Source organism: Vitis vinifera, chromosome 1, assembly GCF_030704535.1.
Source record: "Vitis vinifera cultivar Pinot Noir 40024 chromosome 1, ASM3070453v1".
Classification (NCBI taxonomy): Eukaryota; Viridiplantae; Streptophyta; class Magnoliopsida; order Vitales; family Vitaceae; genus Vitis; species Vitis vinifera.
The window spans coordinates 7,103,843-7,123,769 of record NC_081805.1 but is presented as its reverse complement, the minus strand read 5'-3'; the positions used below and the strand labels follow the sequence as shown (position 1 = coordinate 7,123,769).

Here is a 19,927-nt window from a genome sequence, read left to right as displayed (position 1 = left end):
AGGCTCCGGAGCCTTGTCCCTATCCATCTGAAAAATGGCCTTAGAAATCTCTTCTTCAGTGAAAGGGGCATCCAACCTTATCGCACTCTCTTTCGAAATAGGGGACCAATCTAATCCTTCAATACTCCAAAACTCTCCTATAGGACTCGCGTAGAGTTTTTCAAAGTAAAGTAAGATCTCTTCTGTGATTCTCTCGGCATTATTCAACACTAAACCCCTTTCATTTTCCAACGTTTTGATATATTTCCTATTTCGCCTGCCATTAGCCACTTTATGAAAAAACTTAGAGTTGCAATCCCCTTCCTTAACCCATTTCACCCTAGCTTTTTGTCTCCAATGGATTTGAAAAAATATAAAAATTTAAACTTTTGAAAATATTCACTTGCGTCTGAGTCTTACCATCAGCTCCATATTTTATTTTTTAATTATTTTTTTCATATCATAACCACACCAACACTAATTATAATTTTTCCGTAAAACTTAAAAAGTAATTAATGTTATAACATGTGTAATAAATGTTAATTAAGTATTATTTATAACATCCATTAATACTCATTAATAGAACCATTAATGTTATCTATGAGTTCCATTAATATCCATTAATTGAAATATTAATGGAAGTCATTTGAAAAACCTATAAAAGGATTTTTCATTTTGTAATATGCATTCCTAAACAAGAAAGAAATTTCTTACTTTCTCTTATTCTCTCTATCTTTCATTCTCTCAACTTTCTCAACTCTAATTCCTTCTTCTCATTATATATATTATTAAAATAAGATATATTTTATCCCTATTACTTCAATTGTGTTACATTTATCATTGTTTTACAACAATTAATTTATAATTTAATAATTAGTTTGTTATTTCCATACCAATAATATTTATAATTTATAAATAGAATATTATATTATGTTGTAAAAGGCAAAAAGCAATTTGTATATTTATTAAACATTGCATTAAATAATTATGTAAATTAATATTATTCAACAATTCTATATAATAATCTTTAATCAAAATTATTTACTCCTTGAATGTCAAGGATTTGGCAGAAAATTGAAGTTTTCTTTTTTCTTTTTTCTTTTTTCCTCCTCATGTGATTAGATGATTAAAATTTTAAAGAGCGTATTAAGATAGGTATGCAGCAAAATTCACATACCCATAAATAAGCAATAAACATCTCTGGCATTCATAGGCAGTTTCAGCATGCATAAAACTAATACATAATTTTAGAGAAAAAAAATATATATGAGAAATAATTATAAGTTTACAGCCTTCTTCACTCGTCACCCATCAACCTGTCACATGCGATTGATTGACTCAGGGGCAGCCATACCAATCCTCAAGATTGCTACAGCCACCGGGCAGGCTGCACCACCAAGCCTTTCATTGTTTTGGAGTAGCCAAGTCCATTGAAACAAGTCAACAAGTCCCCCACCCTGAAATGGCGGCCAGCATACAGCAGCATATGGACAAATGTTGAGAGATTTTCCAATATTCCACAAAATTCCCCTCCTGCATTGCCCAATTCCAGCACATGGACAAACCTTTAGAGACTTCCCAATACTCCAAAATGTTCCTCTTTCATCATTAATGGATAGACCAGGATCAGGTTTCAGTCAAATTCCACCACCTGGATGCATCCCGTAATAAATAGCCACAACAAAGCAAGAAGCAGGAAAGATTGAAATCCCCTAGCCTCTCCATGCCTATAAAAAGATACGAATACATCCGAGAGCAAGGTAAGAATTAGAATGTCAAGAATTGGATGAATTCCAAGATAGAGCAAGGTGAAATTCAAGATGAGTTTAGCAACAACAGCATCTATAGCATTATGAAAGGTACCAAAGCACTGAGTCATATTCTTACCCATTCAATGACACCAGATAATCTAATTCTGCACAGCGTAGTATTGAGGAGCAAGTTCAGGTAGCCACAAGAAATCGATTCTAGTTATGTTGCGAATGTAGCAATGATTAGTTTGCACTAGTTCATTGAAAATTATACACTCTGGCTTTGTCCGGAATAACACAGAAGAAGGATGGATCCGCACCGACTGACCACTTGCCAATGCCCTGTCATTTGATTACATATACATTTGAAGTTTTCATTATGCAAGGAAACAGGGAAGCATTTCCACACACAAGCACACCCATATATCTAACATGAGCAACAATTTAGAGAGGTTAGAGGAACATCTTTTCTACAAAGATCATTTGTGAAAAGGTTGTAAACAGAAGTGGAACCATGAAGCACCAGCCAAATTGAATCATAGAACTTTTTAAGGTGAATTCATACCTGTATGTACCCTCAGGTTGCTTCAAAGCGGCATTGAGGAAGAAGGAAGCAGCAAGGCATCTGCGAAACTGAAGCATGTCATCTCCACAAGAAGCAACACAAAGACCCATTTGTTCAGCATGTCGTCGAATTTGACTGCAACAAGGGACAGAATAAACTTAAGAATGCATATCTAGAAGAATGACTGTATTAGATGCTAAGAATCACATGAAGGAGACACAGAAAACCCTCCTAAGAGGATCTTTTCATGTGTGAGATCAACAGGTGAGAAATGTAGGGCTATCTAGTCCTTGATACACAAGCATATCCCTCTTTTCACAAAGACAACAGAATAGAATAAATATAATAAAACACTATAACTTAAAACAGATAAATGATTGAATTTATCTAGCTAACCTGTGAATGTCACGAGCATGCCTCAGAGACCGACTATTGATGAAATTTTCTTTGCACCACTTTCTCAATTTTTTTTCAGTCTTTTCTTTATCATTTCCCTGCTTGATCTTCTCTACAAACTCATCAGAGGCCCGGTATACATTAATCAAGGTAATATGGTCCCCCTCTGGACTTGAAAAGCATTTCATCGCAGTTCTCGCCTGGCCAACAATGGAAAAAATAATTATAAAAGCATTTTTCAATCAAATACAATATTTCAACAAAAATAACAGAAAAATAATAATAATAATAATAATAATAATAATAATAATAATAACAATAATAAGAGGTATTAGCATAAGAAAATAAACTATGAAGTCTAAATTAATCATTTCATAACATGAACAAGTCAACAAGGTGAAGGAGCTCCAACAGTCCTCTTGACCATAGGATGATAAAAACCCAGGAGAAGCTAACCATTAACAAAATCAACAGTAAGTGATTTTAAAAATTGCCAACATAGTTCAAGGTTCTAAAATCTAAACACCTATTAGTTGCCAAAACCCATGGTCCTAATACAGAAATATATCCTATCCAATCCACTCATAATAGCACCAGCCCTTTCTTTGCCCTTTTTGCAATTCCATCAAATCTAATTACTCTATGGCCTTGGCTAAATCAATTATCAACAAAGTGTCTTAATGCAGATAAAACCCCAATAGAGTACCTACTTGTATTTATTGTGTCAAACTTATGATAAGCATAACAATAACACATTGCTACTCAGAATGCACATACCTCTTCTAACTTCTCACGAGGGGTATAAAAAATAGATTCCACTGAGAGCATTGCCACAGCTATCAACATTTCTTCCAAACAGTTGAACTGACTAGCTAGGATGAGAGCTTTGGAATAAACAGGGTCTAAAGGCAGACGAGCCATTTGATGCCCAATAGGATCTGACAGCTTAGAATCATCTGTTATAGCACCTAGCAAGAACAACTGCTCCAATGATTTGACAATAGCCATCCTGTTAAATGCATAAAAATTTCAGGAAGTGATAAATTTCTTTAATTGATGTTATAGTGCAAATTCTACAACATTAGAACAGGTTCAGTGGAGAAAAATCAGAATAGCCAATTGCTCCCAGGAAGAGAATAAAGTGGACAGCTGCAAAAAGAAGTCAACAAATAACTATTCTCTCTGACCCAAGTAAAATATAACAAAAGAAAACAGAACGTAGATTGATAAAACTACAAATCCATGAAGAGTAGGGATATATAAATCCACATATGGTTTACACATGGACCAACTAACATATGTTGGTACCAGAGGTGCACCTTGCTTGATAACATAGTTTTAGCTGACAAGACCACAGTATGGGTGATAGCAAGTTTCAATTATCATGCAAAGCCTCCAAATAAAAATGTTCTAACACAAGTATACCACATGCAATGAAGATTCACCAGAATAAAGTTTATGAATCAAGACAGCAAGAAAAGTCACAATGAAATAGTCAAACATTATTAAAAAGCAACAAAACTGGCCAGATATTGACAACCCAACCAAAATAGTCCGGCTTAGAGCTTGGTTGAGTTAAAGTAACAATGGCTCATCAATAAACATGCACTTGCATGCAAGCATGTAAAGTTGCTGAAAAATTTTAACCTTGATGGTTTTTCCAAGAAGTCGAACCCAATAATATCATCCACACCTAAAGCCTTAAGCTGCAAAATGACATTTGAGAGGTTGCAACGCTTGATCTCTGGCTCTGTAGAATCTGCAAGTTGTCCAAATTCACTCTCTGGGTAGAGCCGAAAGCACTTCCCAGGTCTTTCACGCCCTGCACGTCCACTGCAATGAGAAAACTTCAATAGCCATCCCAGGGTATTGATCACATGCATTCTTTTAAAGATGTATCCAAGACAAAATTGGATCATAACCATGGTTGAATTGGTATACTATCAACAGAATGTGAAGCTTAAATCTCATTACCATCATTATTATCACCACACACACAACAGTGGAAACATACGAACTTATGTTTTTTTCAGTGGTTTAAGAAAAGTGAAGCTTAAATCTTACAATCTACATAATAAATAAACAAATAGCTACTCAAATACTTAGCAAACAAAGATAACTATATTTCAAAAGCTAAGCTTGCACTGTTAGTAAAGTTTGTCGCTCTCAAGTACCTGTTCATAAGGAATATGTGCATAGTGAATTTGTTAGTTAACTAAGAAAGAAGTAATTTCCTAGTAACTGAAAATTTGCATGAATCATCTAGAGCATCCCAAAATCAACTCAAACAATTGAGATCCATTTATGTTAAATTTTCCCACACAGATATTCCCCATGACAGATTTGAGTCTGCCTACCTCCTTTGAAGAGCCTGTGCTTTTGACGTTTTAACAATATCCAATGACTCAATCCCCGTATGTGCATTGTAAGTGCGCGCTTTCACCACTCCAGGATCTATAACATACTTGATTCCAGGTATTGTAACCGATGTCTCAGCAATATTTGTTGCCAATATTACCTAAAAAAAATAATTGAGCCAAATCAACTGCAAGCAATACTTGGATGCATGAGAACCTTTTAGAATAATGCATTAACAGGACAATATGACTCTGAAAATGTAAAGTACATGCAGAAATTTTGCCTATCCTATTAAAAGTTTTAAGCTTTCAAACATCAACCACAGAAGGGACCATTAGAGAAAGGGGAGAATATGATTTTTCTTTTCTTTTTGAAGAGTTCTTTTTAAAGAAAAGGAAAACAGGGGAAATGATAAAAAGCAATACAAACAAAACAAAGTATCATAAAATTCTTTTACTAAAAACTAAAAGCATCTGCAAACATGCAACACTTTCAGTGTTGAATTAACAACCCTAAATATGGCATAAGAATGGTGCAAGCTATCTAGGCAACTTTAAGTTGATGCTCACATAGGGTTGAATATGGTGTACACACGAATTTCTTTTCAAGAAAAATTTTGTAGTCAAATAGAATTTTATTAATCTAAAAATGATGTGAGTGCAATCTCTATCATGTCCTCTACTTATCCAAAAATATATATATATATATCTATCATGTCCTCTATTTCTTCCTTTCGTGCTTGTCAATTGAGGGCTTGAAAATGTTTGATCTCGAACGAAGAGTTTGTTAAAGATTTGATATCACAAGAGCTTACCTTAGACCTTAACTTGATGTGGTTTGAGTCTTGATTTGACTTGGGCTTTGACTAAATCTCCTCAAATATTATGTTTAATATTTGAATAATATTTTGAAAGGTTAAGATTAGTTAAATATGGTATTCCAAATCTCCCTAAATATTAACTTTTAATCAGGGAATAATATTTCTAAAATATTATAAAACAATTCAAATATGGTATTTCTAGTCCATATAAATAAGGCTCACTCCAAAGCTCTCAAGACAATTTAGAAGACAAGCTACGATTTAGAAGATAATCAAGAAGGCAGAAGTTGGAGTGAAACTCTTCAAAGGAGATTAAAGTTTCTTCAAATATTCAAAGAAGACTTCAAATCATCTTCGAATTTTCAAAGTTTCTTCAAAGAATGTTAATTTATTTTTTTAAGGAATTAAGAATTAAGGTTCTTTGAATATCTTGCTCATTTTTGGCGCTTTTCAATATTTGCCAATAAAAAAAACAATTTAATTTTTTAAAAGTGCCTTCGAATGATCAAGATCTTCAAAGCTTTCAAGTTTCAAGCTGCAAAATCCAAATCTACAAAAAGACCTATTCAATTTGAGATCAAACTGTTATTCAAGTCATTTTTTTTGCCCTTTTTTTGCCCAAGCCAAGCAAAGGTCCAAACTATGCCAATGCTCAACTCACCTAAGACCAAAATCACACCAAGACCCAAGTCAAGCTAAGGCCTAAGTTAAGTCAATGCCCAAATCATGCTAAGACCTAAGTCAAGACAAAGCCTAAGTCACGCCAACGCTCAAGTCAAGCCAAAACCTAGATCAACTCAATACTTGAATCACATCGAGTCAAGGTCTAAATTGTGACATCAAATCTTCAACAAAACTTTTCATTCGAGATCAAGGTTGTTTAGATCCTCAATTGACAATTACAAAAGGAAGAATCAAAGGACATAATAGATATTGTATCCACATCATTCTTTAAATCAATAAAATTTCAATTTGACTCCAAAATTTTTCTTAAAAAGAAATTTGTGTGTTCATGGAGCAAGCTATCTTTTTCATGTCCCTCCCAAAAGGTGGAACTCTTGGTGTACTCAGATGGAAAAGTAAAGCTCATGCAGAAGCTTCAGGCATGGGTGGGTTAGCAAAAGAGAGAGGGAAAGAATAAAAGCAGGGCTACTATGGAGCTGCTATGCCAAGCTAATCTGCTAGAATAGGAGAGAGAGCTATTTGGTACAGTGAAGACATACATAGCTGAATTAGTTGCCCAAATCTGGCACGAGCTACAGATCAATAGCTCAGTTAGGGGATAAGTCAGACATGCTTGGTAATGCTAACAAAATGCTTTACTGGACTTCATCATGATGTGATGTTGTTTAATTACTCTGAAGGAAAAAATTCCAAAAATCCATTGTTATTTCACAAAACATGTTGGTAAACTTTCCATTTCAATATGAAATCAAACCAGTTTCTGCAGCAGTTTTTGAGGTCAATTGAGCTCTCCTGTATGAGACTGCCTGAGCAAAAACCCGGTTCCATCAAGGGATGTTAGAATGAGAAATTAAGGCTTCCATTTTAACAAGTTGATATGCAAAATCCAGAAAGCAAACAACCAAATTTTCCCTTACTTTCGAAGAAGAAAAACTTATGCATCCAATCAAGCAGAGATTAAGTCAACTATAATTTCTGAAAATCTCCAGCTCATAAACCTTATGAAAGATAGATCACCTGCATGATCATACTACCTTACGGAACCCAGCTGGAGCTGGCATGAAAGCTTTCATTTGCTGTTCTGAGGGGAGAGATGAGAATATGGGAACAGTTAGAAGCTTTTGACTTCCTTCAGGTAATTGCCGAAGTCGCTCTTGCACAAGTCTCTCAACAGATTCAATCTCTTCTTGCCCAGTCAAAAATACAAGTATATCACCAGGGCCCTCCTCCAAATGAATCTAAAACAGTAAAAGATAAAAACACACGAAGAATGATAAGAATAAACTTCAAATAAAGAGCAAGCAAATGAGGCTTAAGGACGGATAAAAATGCATTCCACAGTAGTAGAGTATACTTGGTTCAGGTCAAGCTAAGGAAAAGATTGGTTCCTGAAAACCCACAACACCATCTGGAAATAGAACTGAAGAAGCTAGACTAAGTGATATGTATCACAGTAAAGAACACAAAAATATTGAGTGAATGACAAACTACCATGTGAAAATATCATAGATAGACATTCACAAAAACACATAACAAGCACATTATAGAACTAATTGGCAAATAGAAATGAAACAAGTCACTGGTGTAAGCTCAGATTGAAAAACATGAAACTTGCAATGACGTGTTGAGATGATGAAAAGAGCTACTGGAGAAGAGCACTGGTCAACAACCTGAAATATAGTAATTAAGGCTGCATCTACATAATCTGGCTCAGCATGATGGGTATAAAAAATATCCACAGGAAACTGTCGCCCTTGAATGTATACAGATCTTGCACCACCAAAGTACTCAGAGAAACCCCGTGCATCCAAGCTGGCAGACATTATGATCAACTTCAAGGAAGGGAATTTTACACCTTGGCATCTCTTGAGAATACTGACACAGTTAGCATCATTTTCTCTCTTCAACAGTTTGCCATAGTTTGCCTCCGTATTTTCAATATTAAGACATTTATTGATAGATCTTGACCTTGCATTTTGTACATTTTTCAATAAGCCCAGCAACACATCAGTGTGAATGGTTCTCTCATGAGCTTCATCAACAATGATAACTGAATACCTAGAGAGAAATGGATCCAGTAATGCTTCCCTGAAAGTGTATCAAGTTTCACATCAGTTTCTACTCAATAATAGCTCCATGAAGAAGCTTCAAAATTAAAACAAATAAACCTTGTTCTAACTACACTATTTTTAATGTTTTGAACCACTTTAACTAACTTTACAACACAAATCCAGCTTTACCCTGATATCATGGAGTGTCTTCAGTCCCTGCCACTTTCTCTTTGTCTCATACCTATACACAAATCCAGCTCATTGTATTTATCCACAATGAGCTGTATTTTCTTCCCAGGCCCATAATTTTAAGCTACCACCATTTTTACAAAATAAATAAATAATAAGGATGTTTTGGTATACATATTCAAAGGTCCTAACATCTCTTTCATCAATACAAACATATATCTTAATATTTTGTGATTCTAGATGCATCTGGATCCCAATGATGCTCAAGATCTTTATTCATTCAATGAAGGAATTTCAAATAAAGACCATACATGAACAAGGTAGTCCACGCACAAGTTTGTTCAACATGACTAGATAATGAACATTTAGAAAAAAAATTGTTGCAAGCCAACATATCCCAAACAAAGTCATGTGAAATTTTTACCTTAGTAGCAATCCATCTGTCATATACTTGATCCTCGTTGAACTAGAAGTAACATCCTCAAATCTTATGGAATATCCAACCTTTTGACCCAACTCAACACCACACTCTTCAGCTACCCGTTTTGCAACAGTGACAGCTGCAACGCGTCTGGGTTGAGTGATCCCAATGATTTTTCCATCATGACAAAATCCACCATTGAGTAGAAACTGAGGTAACTCTGCATAAATATTATTACAACAAAAGCTTTAGAGAGAAATAACAGCTACTAGAATCCAATTTTGTACCAGAAAAAATAAGATAAGAAGGAATAATACAAAAAAGAATACAGCACAGACAGCATCAGTAACATTTATTTCTTGTTTCATATTTATAGAAAGCAGAAACATCATAATAATAAAAGAAAGGTTACTCTGTTAGATGAAGTATGAATATAAATAAACATTTGAGAGCTTTAATTAAGTCATTCTACTATTGCTGCAAAGTATGGAGCCATATCTCATATTCTGAAGAGGATATAAAGAAGATGAAAGACAAAATATGCCATGTTCCTCAGGCATAAGTATTTCTAAGAAATGGCCTGAACAAACCAGCCATCATAGGTCAAACCTATTTTTATAGCTCCTAGACATATTGAGGTTGCATTGAAGTATAAAACAAAGACAGTTTCATGCAAATTATTAAACAAGGGATCAAGACAAGAGGAGCAAGAAAAGAGAGATATTGCCCATGATCCTAGCAATGCGATAACCATTTGCTTGCACAGTAGAGAATATGCCAAGCCCACTACCAACAGTATGGTGCATAACAAAACCATAACACCATAAAATCCTATTCAGAGATGTTCAGTTATTTGGAAGAAACCAATTTTGACTACCATAATACAAGATATAAAAACTTACGTGTTGTTTTTCCGCTTCCAGTTTCACCAACAATTATCAGTGTGTCATTCTTTTGGACTTCCTCCACAAGTCGTTTCTCAACTAAGGAAATCAAAATAAAAAAAATATAATTACAAGTGAACCCTTTGAGAAACAATATTGAATGATAAAATTTCAAACTGAAAAAAATATAGGATTTATTTGTTCTTTTTTCTGATAATAGTTCTATAATTTGACAAAAGGCCGGAAAACATCTCCCTTTTTATTCTTGCAACCAAAAGTATGTGCCCACTGCAATACCTAACAGATTAGAATTGATATAATCACGATGACATAAAACCTCATCTTACAGCAAAGAGCCATGGGCACATACTTTTCTTGATTTCATATTCCATTGAAATAAATGAAGCCTGTGCCACTTTTGATGAAGAAACACCCCTATTGTTCTAGTTCAATACAAGTTCCTAAAATTTTCTTTGGTTTCCAGTATCCCTCCCACAAAACACACAAAATGCATTACAATGTGTCCTTTCAATTTTGATGACTACATAATATCCATTCACAGCTCACCAACCACACAAAAATGCAAGCTTAATGGAAGCACAAGAACAACTGCTAAAGACTAAAAAACATTTACATGTCTGAATTATTGCAAAGCATAAGCATCCATCCAACACCATATCTAACTCAACAAGATCCCCCAGACAATATCCAAGTACCTTTTAACCTTGTTATCCAATGAGCATTATTTTTCTTTTGTTTTTTATTTTCTCTACATATCATTTATAAAAGCATGGCATTATTGATCATTCTTTTTTTTTTTTTTTGATAGGTAAATAAGAATTGTATTAAAAGAAAGAAAGTATACACGTCGTATACGAAGAAAAAATGACAAAAAGGTGCGAAGATACAAAAACCCGCTACCGCACCCTAACGTGATCCTATCCAATCCACAAAGTCTAACAATGATAAAGATCCGTCCTCAATATACAATCTAACTCAATCCCAAAATAGATACAAAAAATAAATTTTAATTGTTTGATCCGTGGTTTCAAAGTTGTCAAAAGCCCTCCAATTTCTCTCTCGTCATAAAGCCCAAAACATACACAACAGGGCAGCTTTCCAAGCCTTCTTCCTCTTTTTACCCACAAAGGACCCGTGCTAACTCAAAAGGACCTCTCTAACTGAACAACTCAACACCCACTGAATGCCAAAAAGTGCAAAGATCAACTACCATAACAAACGAGCTTTTGAACAATGGATGAGAATATGGTCACTAGTTTCTTCTTATTCCTTACACAAGTAACATCTATTAGGAATCCTCCAACCCCTCTTTTTGAGTTGATGCAGAGTCAAAATCTTGGCCCAAGTTGGGAAAAAACTAATTCTCAGGGACACCCAAGAATTCCAAACAATACCATGGGGAAACAGTTCCACTTTTCTATCAGCCAAGGAGGAGTAGAAGGACTTAACAAAGAAAGCACCATCCTTCATAGGCAACCATACCATGGCATCATCGGTCTCCACAGACAAGGGGTGTGCTGACAATCTCCCCAAGAACTTGCACCTTCTCTAGCTCCCAATCATGCAGTTGCCTCGTAAACCTAGGACTCCAACCACCATCATCCCAAAGGTCACTCACCTAAGCATTATTGATCATTCATACCAAAAACTTCCATTCAAACACCAAAGCAAAATAAAAAATAAAAAATAAAACATCTTACTAACTCAAATAAAAGAAAATAATAAAACACAAGAAACTTGGTAGAAGATAGCAAGAAGACATCAATCATTGTGATTAATATAATTAAACACCAATTTCTTGATAGATTGAACTATACAAAAGAGTGCCAAAAAAAAAGGTAGTATACGAGCATTATGTGCAACAGGAAACAAATAAATGAAGCCAATATAAGTTACATAACACATGCAACAATCTCAATTAATACCTGAAGCTATTGGAAGAGCCTTTCTCTGTTGTTCAAGCCTTTGCTTCCTGTATTACAATCCAAATCAAATGAGCCAAAGTTTGGATGATAAGGAGAAAAAAATAAGGAAAAGAAAATAAACCAAAGTGTCGAAAGTTCAAAGCTTCTTATTATTTGTCAAGCTAGAAAACAAAAACTCCCACAAAACAAACACAATAATCCAAAGATATGGTTAACTAAATTGAGGGGCTAAAATTCAAAACTAAAATTTTCCTTCTTTCCTAAACTAGGAATAGAAAATTTTATAATTATTACTATTATTACAATTATTATTAGTAGCAGTATTAGTATTGTTAGCATTATTATTATTATAGGACAAGAATAACTAGAGAAAGGTAAAAAAAAATGTGTAAGACAAGAATAGCTAGGGAAAAGGAAAAAATATAGGTAACCTCCATTAAGATTGAAAAGAAAATATAATCACCCTCAAACCATATGAATATCAAGGTTTGGCACCTGAGAAAACAAAAAAAACCCCTCTCAACTAAAGGATACAACTACATAGTTTAATTAAGCCGAATTGACTCAAATATAAATGCTCTTCCTTCATTTTCTTTTGGTTGGTTTTGTATGCCAAAAAGCGTGTGAGAATATGCAGAAATCATAGTGTGAAGTGACAAGTTTTAGGTTTTCTTCACAACCACAGACCAACCTTGCAAATGAGACAACTCCTGCATCACTGAAAAGAATCTTGAGATTAAGTCTATGGGTGGTCAGTGTGGAATTACTGCATCCACCATGAGCCATTGAAGATAGCATTAAGCTTTTCTTACAGAGCAACTCAAAAACAATCAACTTTGTGAAACCTTGATATCTAAAATTCTGTTTGGTTCGTGGAATGCTGAATTAGGAAAGATTATCCACCTCAGCTTTCTAGATCACGCACTAAGGTGGCGTTTATTTTTTATCTCAAATCTGAATAAAGGTTGAATTCTTTTAAATTTTAAGTTGTTTGTCTTTATAAATGTCTGAGCCAATGTTGTTAATTATAGAGCCAATGTTTTTTTTATATATATAGATAAAAGCACATTCATTAAAAAATAAAAGCGCCACTAGGACACACCAAAATACACGGTATGTATACAAATAGCACAAAAAACAAAAAAAGCCCCAACAACACCACCCTCGCTAAAAAAGAACCTAACCACTCAACAAAATCAAGTAAAGATATAGAATTTGTCCCTATGTACTGCTTTACCCAAGTAAACAAAATTCTAAGAAAGACCATATTCAAAAAATGAGTTGAATGCTCCTCATTATCAAACACCCGAAGATTCCTTTCCTTCGAAACCATCCAAAAAATATATAAAGGAGCTAGTCTTCAAACCTTTTTATGTTTTTTTTCCCACAAACGAACCATGCCTAAACGAGCCTCCTTAAAGGTAGAAGCTTGCATCCAATGGATACCAAAAAGATTAAACAAAAACTGTCAAAGGATCCTAGCCAGTGAACAGTGGAGGAGGATGTGATCTATGGATTTTTCCCCTTCTTTGCAAGGGAAACATCCATTGACCAAAGACCACCCTCTTTTTTGAAGCTAATCTAAAGTCAAAACCTTACCCCAAGAAGCCTCCCACACAAAAAAGTTTAACAATGGAGGGGACCCACAAATTCCAAACAACCTACTTTGGAAATGAAACCACACCCCCTGGTTCCAAAGCAACATATAAAAGAACTTAACAAAGAACTTATTATGTACAAGTTCATCAACACCATCTTGTCTTCCCCCACACTACCAACTACCTTTCCTTGCAACCTTACAAATAAATCCTCAACTTCGCCACTTCCCAATCATTCAAAGGTCTTGAGAAACAAGGATTCCAATGACCTTTTTCCCCTGTCTGTACATGAAGATCCACCACCCATGCCTTTTTTAAAACATCTATAGCATATAAAGAAAGGAAGAAAACACACAATGGTTCATCCCCAATCCATTTATCCGTCCAAAATTTCACCCTCCTCCCATTACCCACCACAAAAGAAATACTACCCAAGAAAGTGTTTTGTTCTATCCTAATAGATTTTCAAAGCCTAACTCCATACCCATATCTAACTTTATGGGACCACCACTCACCCTTCCCCTCCCCCCATATTTGTCACTAATTACTTGTGTCCAAAAGGTCCCTCTTTCAGTTGCACACTTCCAATTCCATTTGCACAAAAGCGCCTTGTTTAAAAAAGAAAAACGCCTAACCTCTAACCCCCCCCAAACTCCGCTGCTCTGCTCTAAACACACTATGGACCACTTCACAAGATGTAATTTTTCTTCAACCATCCACCTCTCCATAAGAACTCCCTCTAATTTTCTCCAACCTCAATCTAATTGTCCCCAAAATTCAGAATAAAGATAGAAAATAAATGGGAAGGCTAGATAAAGTGTTCTTGATCAAAGTAAGTCACCCCCCTTTAGAGTTGAATTGCCTTTTCCACAAAGAGAGTCTTTTACAAAACCTCACTTGCATCACATCCCAATGTTATTAAGTCCTAAAGTTCTTTTTTAGCTATAAATCAAAAAAAAAAAAAAAAATCATTCAGTACAAGATCAACTCCACTATAAACTGCTACTCTTTCACAGTTCTCTCTAATCCTCTGATCAGCACTAAAAGTCCAAGAAAAAGCCCTAATTCCACTATTTCCCACCACCTTAGTGATAATAATGATATATGTTTTTTTTTTTTTCCATATGGCAGATTACCAATCATAATAATTCATGTTTTTTTTTCATATGGTTGATAGGAACATGAAAACAAACAAACAAATTAAGGATTCATTTTCCTTTCCATTAAGGCATTTTGTAGGAACAAACAAAAGGAAACCTGAATTTAATTTCTCTCACAGCACCATATTAAAGCTACCCTACTCATTAAAACAATTAATTTTACTTCATTCAGCTGCAAAAAATAAATAAATATTAAAAAAATCCAAATAATTGAAATTTTATTTTGTCTGCATCATGAAATTTCCAAGGAAACAAGCAGGAAAACACATAAGGGAAAGTATAGAGAAGATTACCGGTTCCCCTGACAATAGGGCAAATCCCTAATTTTGGGCTTCTTCTTGTCAGCTTTATCCACCAAAGGCCAGTGCATTTCATTCACTGGAATATTATTATTATTATTATTGGTCATTTTTTCTGTTCAGCTTCACTTGCAGTTCTCTCTCATCATTGTTTGTGGAGAGAGTTGTAAGGATGGGTGACCAGGAAACCAGCTGAGATCGTCACTATGTTTCGTTGATTTGAATGGAACTTTGACTGGAGGTCAGTGATGGTGTGGGAGCAGCAGTGGTAGTGAGCAGCAGGCACTGGAGCGAAGGTACAACTGTTTGGCAGTGGAAGAAATTTAGTTTGTGAAAGAAAAAGTGAATTTCCAATTTCAAAATTGTTTTTTTTTTTTAACTTTAATTATAGAAATATTTAATCAAAAATGTAAAAATAATCCTCCTCTTAGAAATTAATTTCATTATTTAAAAAAAAGGAGATTTATTTACTCGCCTTTGATCCTTTTGTATTTTTTTTTTCAAAATAAAAGGGCATGTGAAATTACATCACTATCCTTTTTTTCTTCATAGGCAAAATTACATCACTATCCTATTCTAACCATCCCTCCCATCTTCCCCTTCATGTCCTACATCTTTTTCTCTTCTACATTTTTTTTCTAATTCTCCTGACCCCAAAGAAGAAGATTGCAAAATTACAATATGTCCCTCTTTCGAATGCCTAAGAGTGTGGTAAATAGACTCCAAAAATTACAAAGAGACTTTCTTTAGGGAGGGGGCAACTTGGAGAGGAAAGTCCATTTAATTAAATGGGAGGTGGTGTGCACTCAAAGGGCGAAGGGTGGCCTTGGCATTCGGAAGATTGATCCACTGAACAAAGCTTTGTTGGGTAAATAGTTATGGAGATTTGCCGTTGAAAAGGATAATCTCTGGAAGTTGATGATTGGGGTGAAATATGGTCAAGAAGAGTTTGGGTGGAGAACTAAAGAAGCCCGTGGTACTTATGGAGTGGGGGTTTGGAAGGAGATTATGAAGGAAGCTCAGTGGTGCTGGGATAACATAAAGTTTAAGGTGGGGAAAGGGACTAGAGTTAAATTCTGGACTGACCAGTGGTGTGGCAATGCGGTGCTGTCCCATTCTTTCCCCAGCTTTTTGAGATGGCGGTCAATAGGAATGCAACGGTCAATGAGATGTGGGATCCAAGCAGTGGTCAAGGAGGTTGGAATCTTAGATTTCATAGAGACTTTAATGATTGGGAGCTGGACCTGATTAGAGGATTGCTTAATATGCTCAGGGATTTCAAGATGTCTTCAGAGGAGGACGTTGTGCTTTGGAAAAGGGGGGGGGGGGGGGGGGGGGGGGGGGGCATGGTAAGTATGGGGTGAAGGTGGCCTACAACGGGCTGGTTGTTACCAATGCATGCGCCTTTCCGTATAAATGTGTTTGGGTGGACAAGGTCCCAACCAAAGCGGCATTTTTTGCTTGGGAAGCCGCGTGGGGGAAGATTCTCACCTTGGATAGGCTTCAAAAAAGGGGTTGGCAGTTTCCTAACCGTTGTTTTTTGTGTGGCTGTGAAGAGGAAAGTGTAAATCATATTATGTTACATTGTATACTGGTAAGGGCCTTATGGGAAATCGTCTTTGCCCTTATTGGGGTTCAGTGGGTGTTCCCAGAATTAATGAAAGAGGCGTTATTCAGTTGGAGAGGTCCCTTTGTGGGGAAAAAAAGGAAAACAATTTGGAATTCTATCCCGTTGTGTATTTTTTGGACGGTATGGAAAAAAATGGATAGATTAGCTTTTAAGGGAGGGATGTTAGATATTCAGAAACTCAAAAATTCTTTTGTTTGTACCTTGTGGAGTTGGGTTAGGGTGTATATTGGAGAGGAGTCATCTTCAATCTTAGGTTTTTTGGAGTGGCTAGCGGCCACTTAATGGAGGGTAAGGGTGCTTGTTTTTTGTACTCTCGTTTTAGGCTGATTTGTATACTTCTTGTATGCTTGGTGGCCTTTGTCCTTTAATATATTTGTGTTATCTATCAAAAAAATAAATAAATCTCAGTCTGAGCAGTAATCCGAACTGGCAATAGTTCCACGGCTGTCCAAAGAAAAACCGTAGAATTCAAAACTTCCAGCAATAGTATTCCCAACATATAAAGCACCCAGTGAAATCTGACTCAAAATGAAGAAATAAATAAAGAGCACATTTTGATTGTTATGTTATCTTGCTCACTTTATTTGCTACCAAAAAACCAAAACAAACCAAAAAAAATTCGTATGGATAGGTAAGGTGCAATCTTCTTTATTCTCGAGCCCTAGATCGTAAAATGATTACGATTTACGATTTAAAACTGTATTTAATTTTCACATTATTTTCTCAGCATCCAAACGATGGTTTGTAACGTAGAAGTCCATTGGTTGAAATTGGGATAGGGATTGGAACATTACCTTGAACTCAGAGGCCGATGGAGACGCAGCTTTTGGAGAACGACGATTGAATGCTTTTTTGTTAACAGAGACAGAATGCTTCGTGTAAACGGAAACGGAATACCTTGAACCCGGGGATCGACCCAACAGCAGCCTTTGGAGGAAGGAAGACTGGACGCTCTTCTGTAAACAGAGAGATTGGGGGCTACGTGAATTCACTGTTCAGTCAAGAAATAGTGGGTTGAGCCTGGATCAGCCCATTGAATTATTAGGCTGAAATGGGCTGATCTCTACTATGAGCCCATAAATCTCGCACACGATGTTCGAGAGCTCACTGTTGAAGATCTTAAACCACTTAAAAATCAATAGGAATTTAACTTATCACTTTCAGCAAAATATAAACAATGAATTATAAATCTTTTGTCTCATTTTTATCGTTTCTTAAAAGATTTTTATTTTTGAATTTTTTTTCATAATAAAAATTTAAATTATTTTCAATTAAAACATTTTATTATTAATTATTTCATAAATCAAAATAAAATAAAATAATATATATATATATATATATATATATATGAATTGATATATTTCTTTAAAAAAAAAATCAACTTTTAAATTTCACATTTATTTTTTATAAAATAAATATTTTTATTTTATCATTAATACCTTCCTACAATAAAATTAAAATTCTAAATAAGAACTTCTTGTAATTAATTTATAAGAATTATGTTAAATCAAAATATATTTTTTATTGATGTATATGTAATTGAATTTCTTTTAGAATAAAATCCTTTATTTTTAGAAAAATAAATTTCTAAATTTCAAATTTATATTTTATAAAATAAATATTTTTATTTTCAAATTTTTATTTTTATCATTAAAAGAAAAAAAAATTATGATCAAGAAAATTTTTATTATTGTTATTAACTATCTATGAAATATTTTTAGCATAAGGTTAAATTTATATTTAATCATAAACCTACATATAATTCATTTAATATTTTTAATCAAAATGAAAAAATATAGTAATAAAAAATAGAGAATTGAGGAGAGACATTTTAATTCTTTTAATTAAAACTTGAACCCCACTTTTAAAATAAAGTCTTTTCTATATAAAATAAATTAAAATTATAAATAAAATCTTTATTGTTCAATAGGATATATTTCCGGTTTTCTATTTTTAGTATTAAAAACATATTTAAAACTTACGTTCAAAAAATAATGATTTTAAAATTATTTAAAAAAATTGAGATATTAAATCATATGGGGTGAAGTCTTTTAAAAACCGGACCGTTCCGACCGTCCACCGGTCACGGTTCCGGTCCGGTTCGGTCAATTGGATTGGAACTATGTCGAACCGGAATCAGACCGGCGGAATCGGCGGTCCGACAGAAGAACCGGACGAACCGGCCGATTCCATTCAAACCGGACGGTTCCATTATTATTTTTTTTTTTTTAAAAAAAAAACTTACAGTGATCTGCAGATTCTGCACCGGAGGTGAAGAAGCTGCCGCCCCCAACGCGCCACGACACCGACGCCAGCGGTATCTCCGACCGTTACACCGCTGCAACCATACACCCCCCTCCCTCTTCTTCCCCCCGTTGCAAAACCCCCTCCCGGCGCCACAAACCCTCAATGAATGAAAGCCCTTCCGATTGTTTTTGGTTTTTGGCGGGCCTCTGTGATTTTCCGGTAACTTGAGAGAGAAAGAGGGGGGACGGTGGTGGGTGGTTTAAATTTTATAATAATAAATTAATAATAATAATAATAATAATGTGTCTGTTCATTGTGCCAAAAATAGATTTCTTATTGCACCACTTCTTGATTCAAGTATTTTTTTTTTAAGACTTGTTCCAAACTTCTTCAAATAGTCATTCAAATGAAGACCAATAAATAAATATGATTTAATGGTAAAATAAATATTAAAATTTTAAATTTTATCATTTTAATTTTAATTTCTAATTTGAAACTAATTTTTTTATTTTTAAAAAAATATTTAATTTTTAAATAATAAATAAATTATTATTTTTATTTTTATAATTATTTTAAATTTTAATAATTTATAAATTATATATTTATGACGTCACCGGCGGTTCGACCGTCAATCCGACCAGTAAACCATGAATCGATAACTTTTCCCGCTCAATGACCAATCCAATTTTTAAAACATTAGTCTTCAATACAATATTCTCACAAAAAATATAGGTCTTAATGAAAACCTACTTCTTTATTCTTTTAGACCATGGAAAGCATAATAATTTTAAATTGAAAGGAAAATGATTTTAAAAATGATTTTTTAAAAATTAAGGTATCAAATAAATTTTAATACTTATTCAAAATTTACACATAAAATGAATTTTTAATTCCCATTCTTTTCTTACCAAAAAGTAACTATTTGAAAACTTTTAAATATATATTTTCA

At 34.4% G+C, this 19,927-nt stretch overlaps 1 protein-coding gene across 3 annotated transcripts; it reads right to left on the bottom strand.

Annotated features, from left to right (window-relative positions):
• Positions 1–1,163: 1,163 nt before the first annotated feature.
• On the bottom strand, positions 1,164–18,993 carry LOC100262984 (pre-mRNA-splicing factor ATP-dependent RNA helicase DEAH10). 3 transcript variants are annotated; one of them, XM_002282305.5, is made up of 15 exons: positions 18,977–18,993; positions 17,526–17,687; positions 15,096–15,403; positions 12,045–12,091; positions 10,117–10,197; positions 9,218–9,434; positions 8,224–8,641; positions 7,588–7,791; positions 5,049–5,209; positions 4,339–4,524; positions 3,469–3,700; positions 2,692–2,891; positions 2,296–2,430; positions 1,867–2,072; positions 1,164–1,706 (listed from the first exon to the last, which is right to left on the bottom strand). In XM_002282305.5, exons 3-14 carry the CDS (start codon positions 15,209–15,211, stop codon positions 1,889–1,891), a joined length of 2,181 nt encoding a protein of 726 aa, XP_002282341.3. In that variant the 5' UTR covers positions 15,212–15,403; positions 17,526–17,687; positions 18,977–18,993; the 3' UTR covers positions 1,164–1,706; positions 1,867–1,888. The 3 variants fall into 3 exon arrangements, with proteins under 3 accessions (XP_002282341.3, XP_019075489.1, XP_019075493.1); XM_019219944.2 differs by lacking the exon at positions 18,977–18,993 and having other exon boundaries at positions 17,526–17,841; XM_019219948.2 differs by lacking the exons at positions 10,117–10,197; positions 18,977–18,993 and having other exon boundaries at positions 17,526–17,842.
• Between the last annotated feature and the right edge of the window lie 934 nt (positions 18,994–19,927).

Coding starts and splice junctions, on each gene's coding strand:
- LOC100262984 (XM_002282305.5), bottom strand. CDS start 15,211: ATGACCAATAATAATAATAATAATATTCCAGTGAATGAAATGCACTGG. Junction 12,092..15,095: donor CCCTATTGTCAGGGGAACCG/GTAATCTTCTCT, acceptor ATTGTAATACAG/GAAGCAAAGGCTTGAACAAC. Junction 8,642..9,217: donor ACAGATGGATTGCTACTAAG/GTAAAAATTTCA, acceptor ATACACTTTCAG/GGAAGCATTACTGGATCCAT.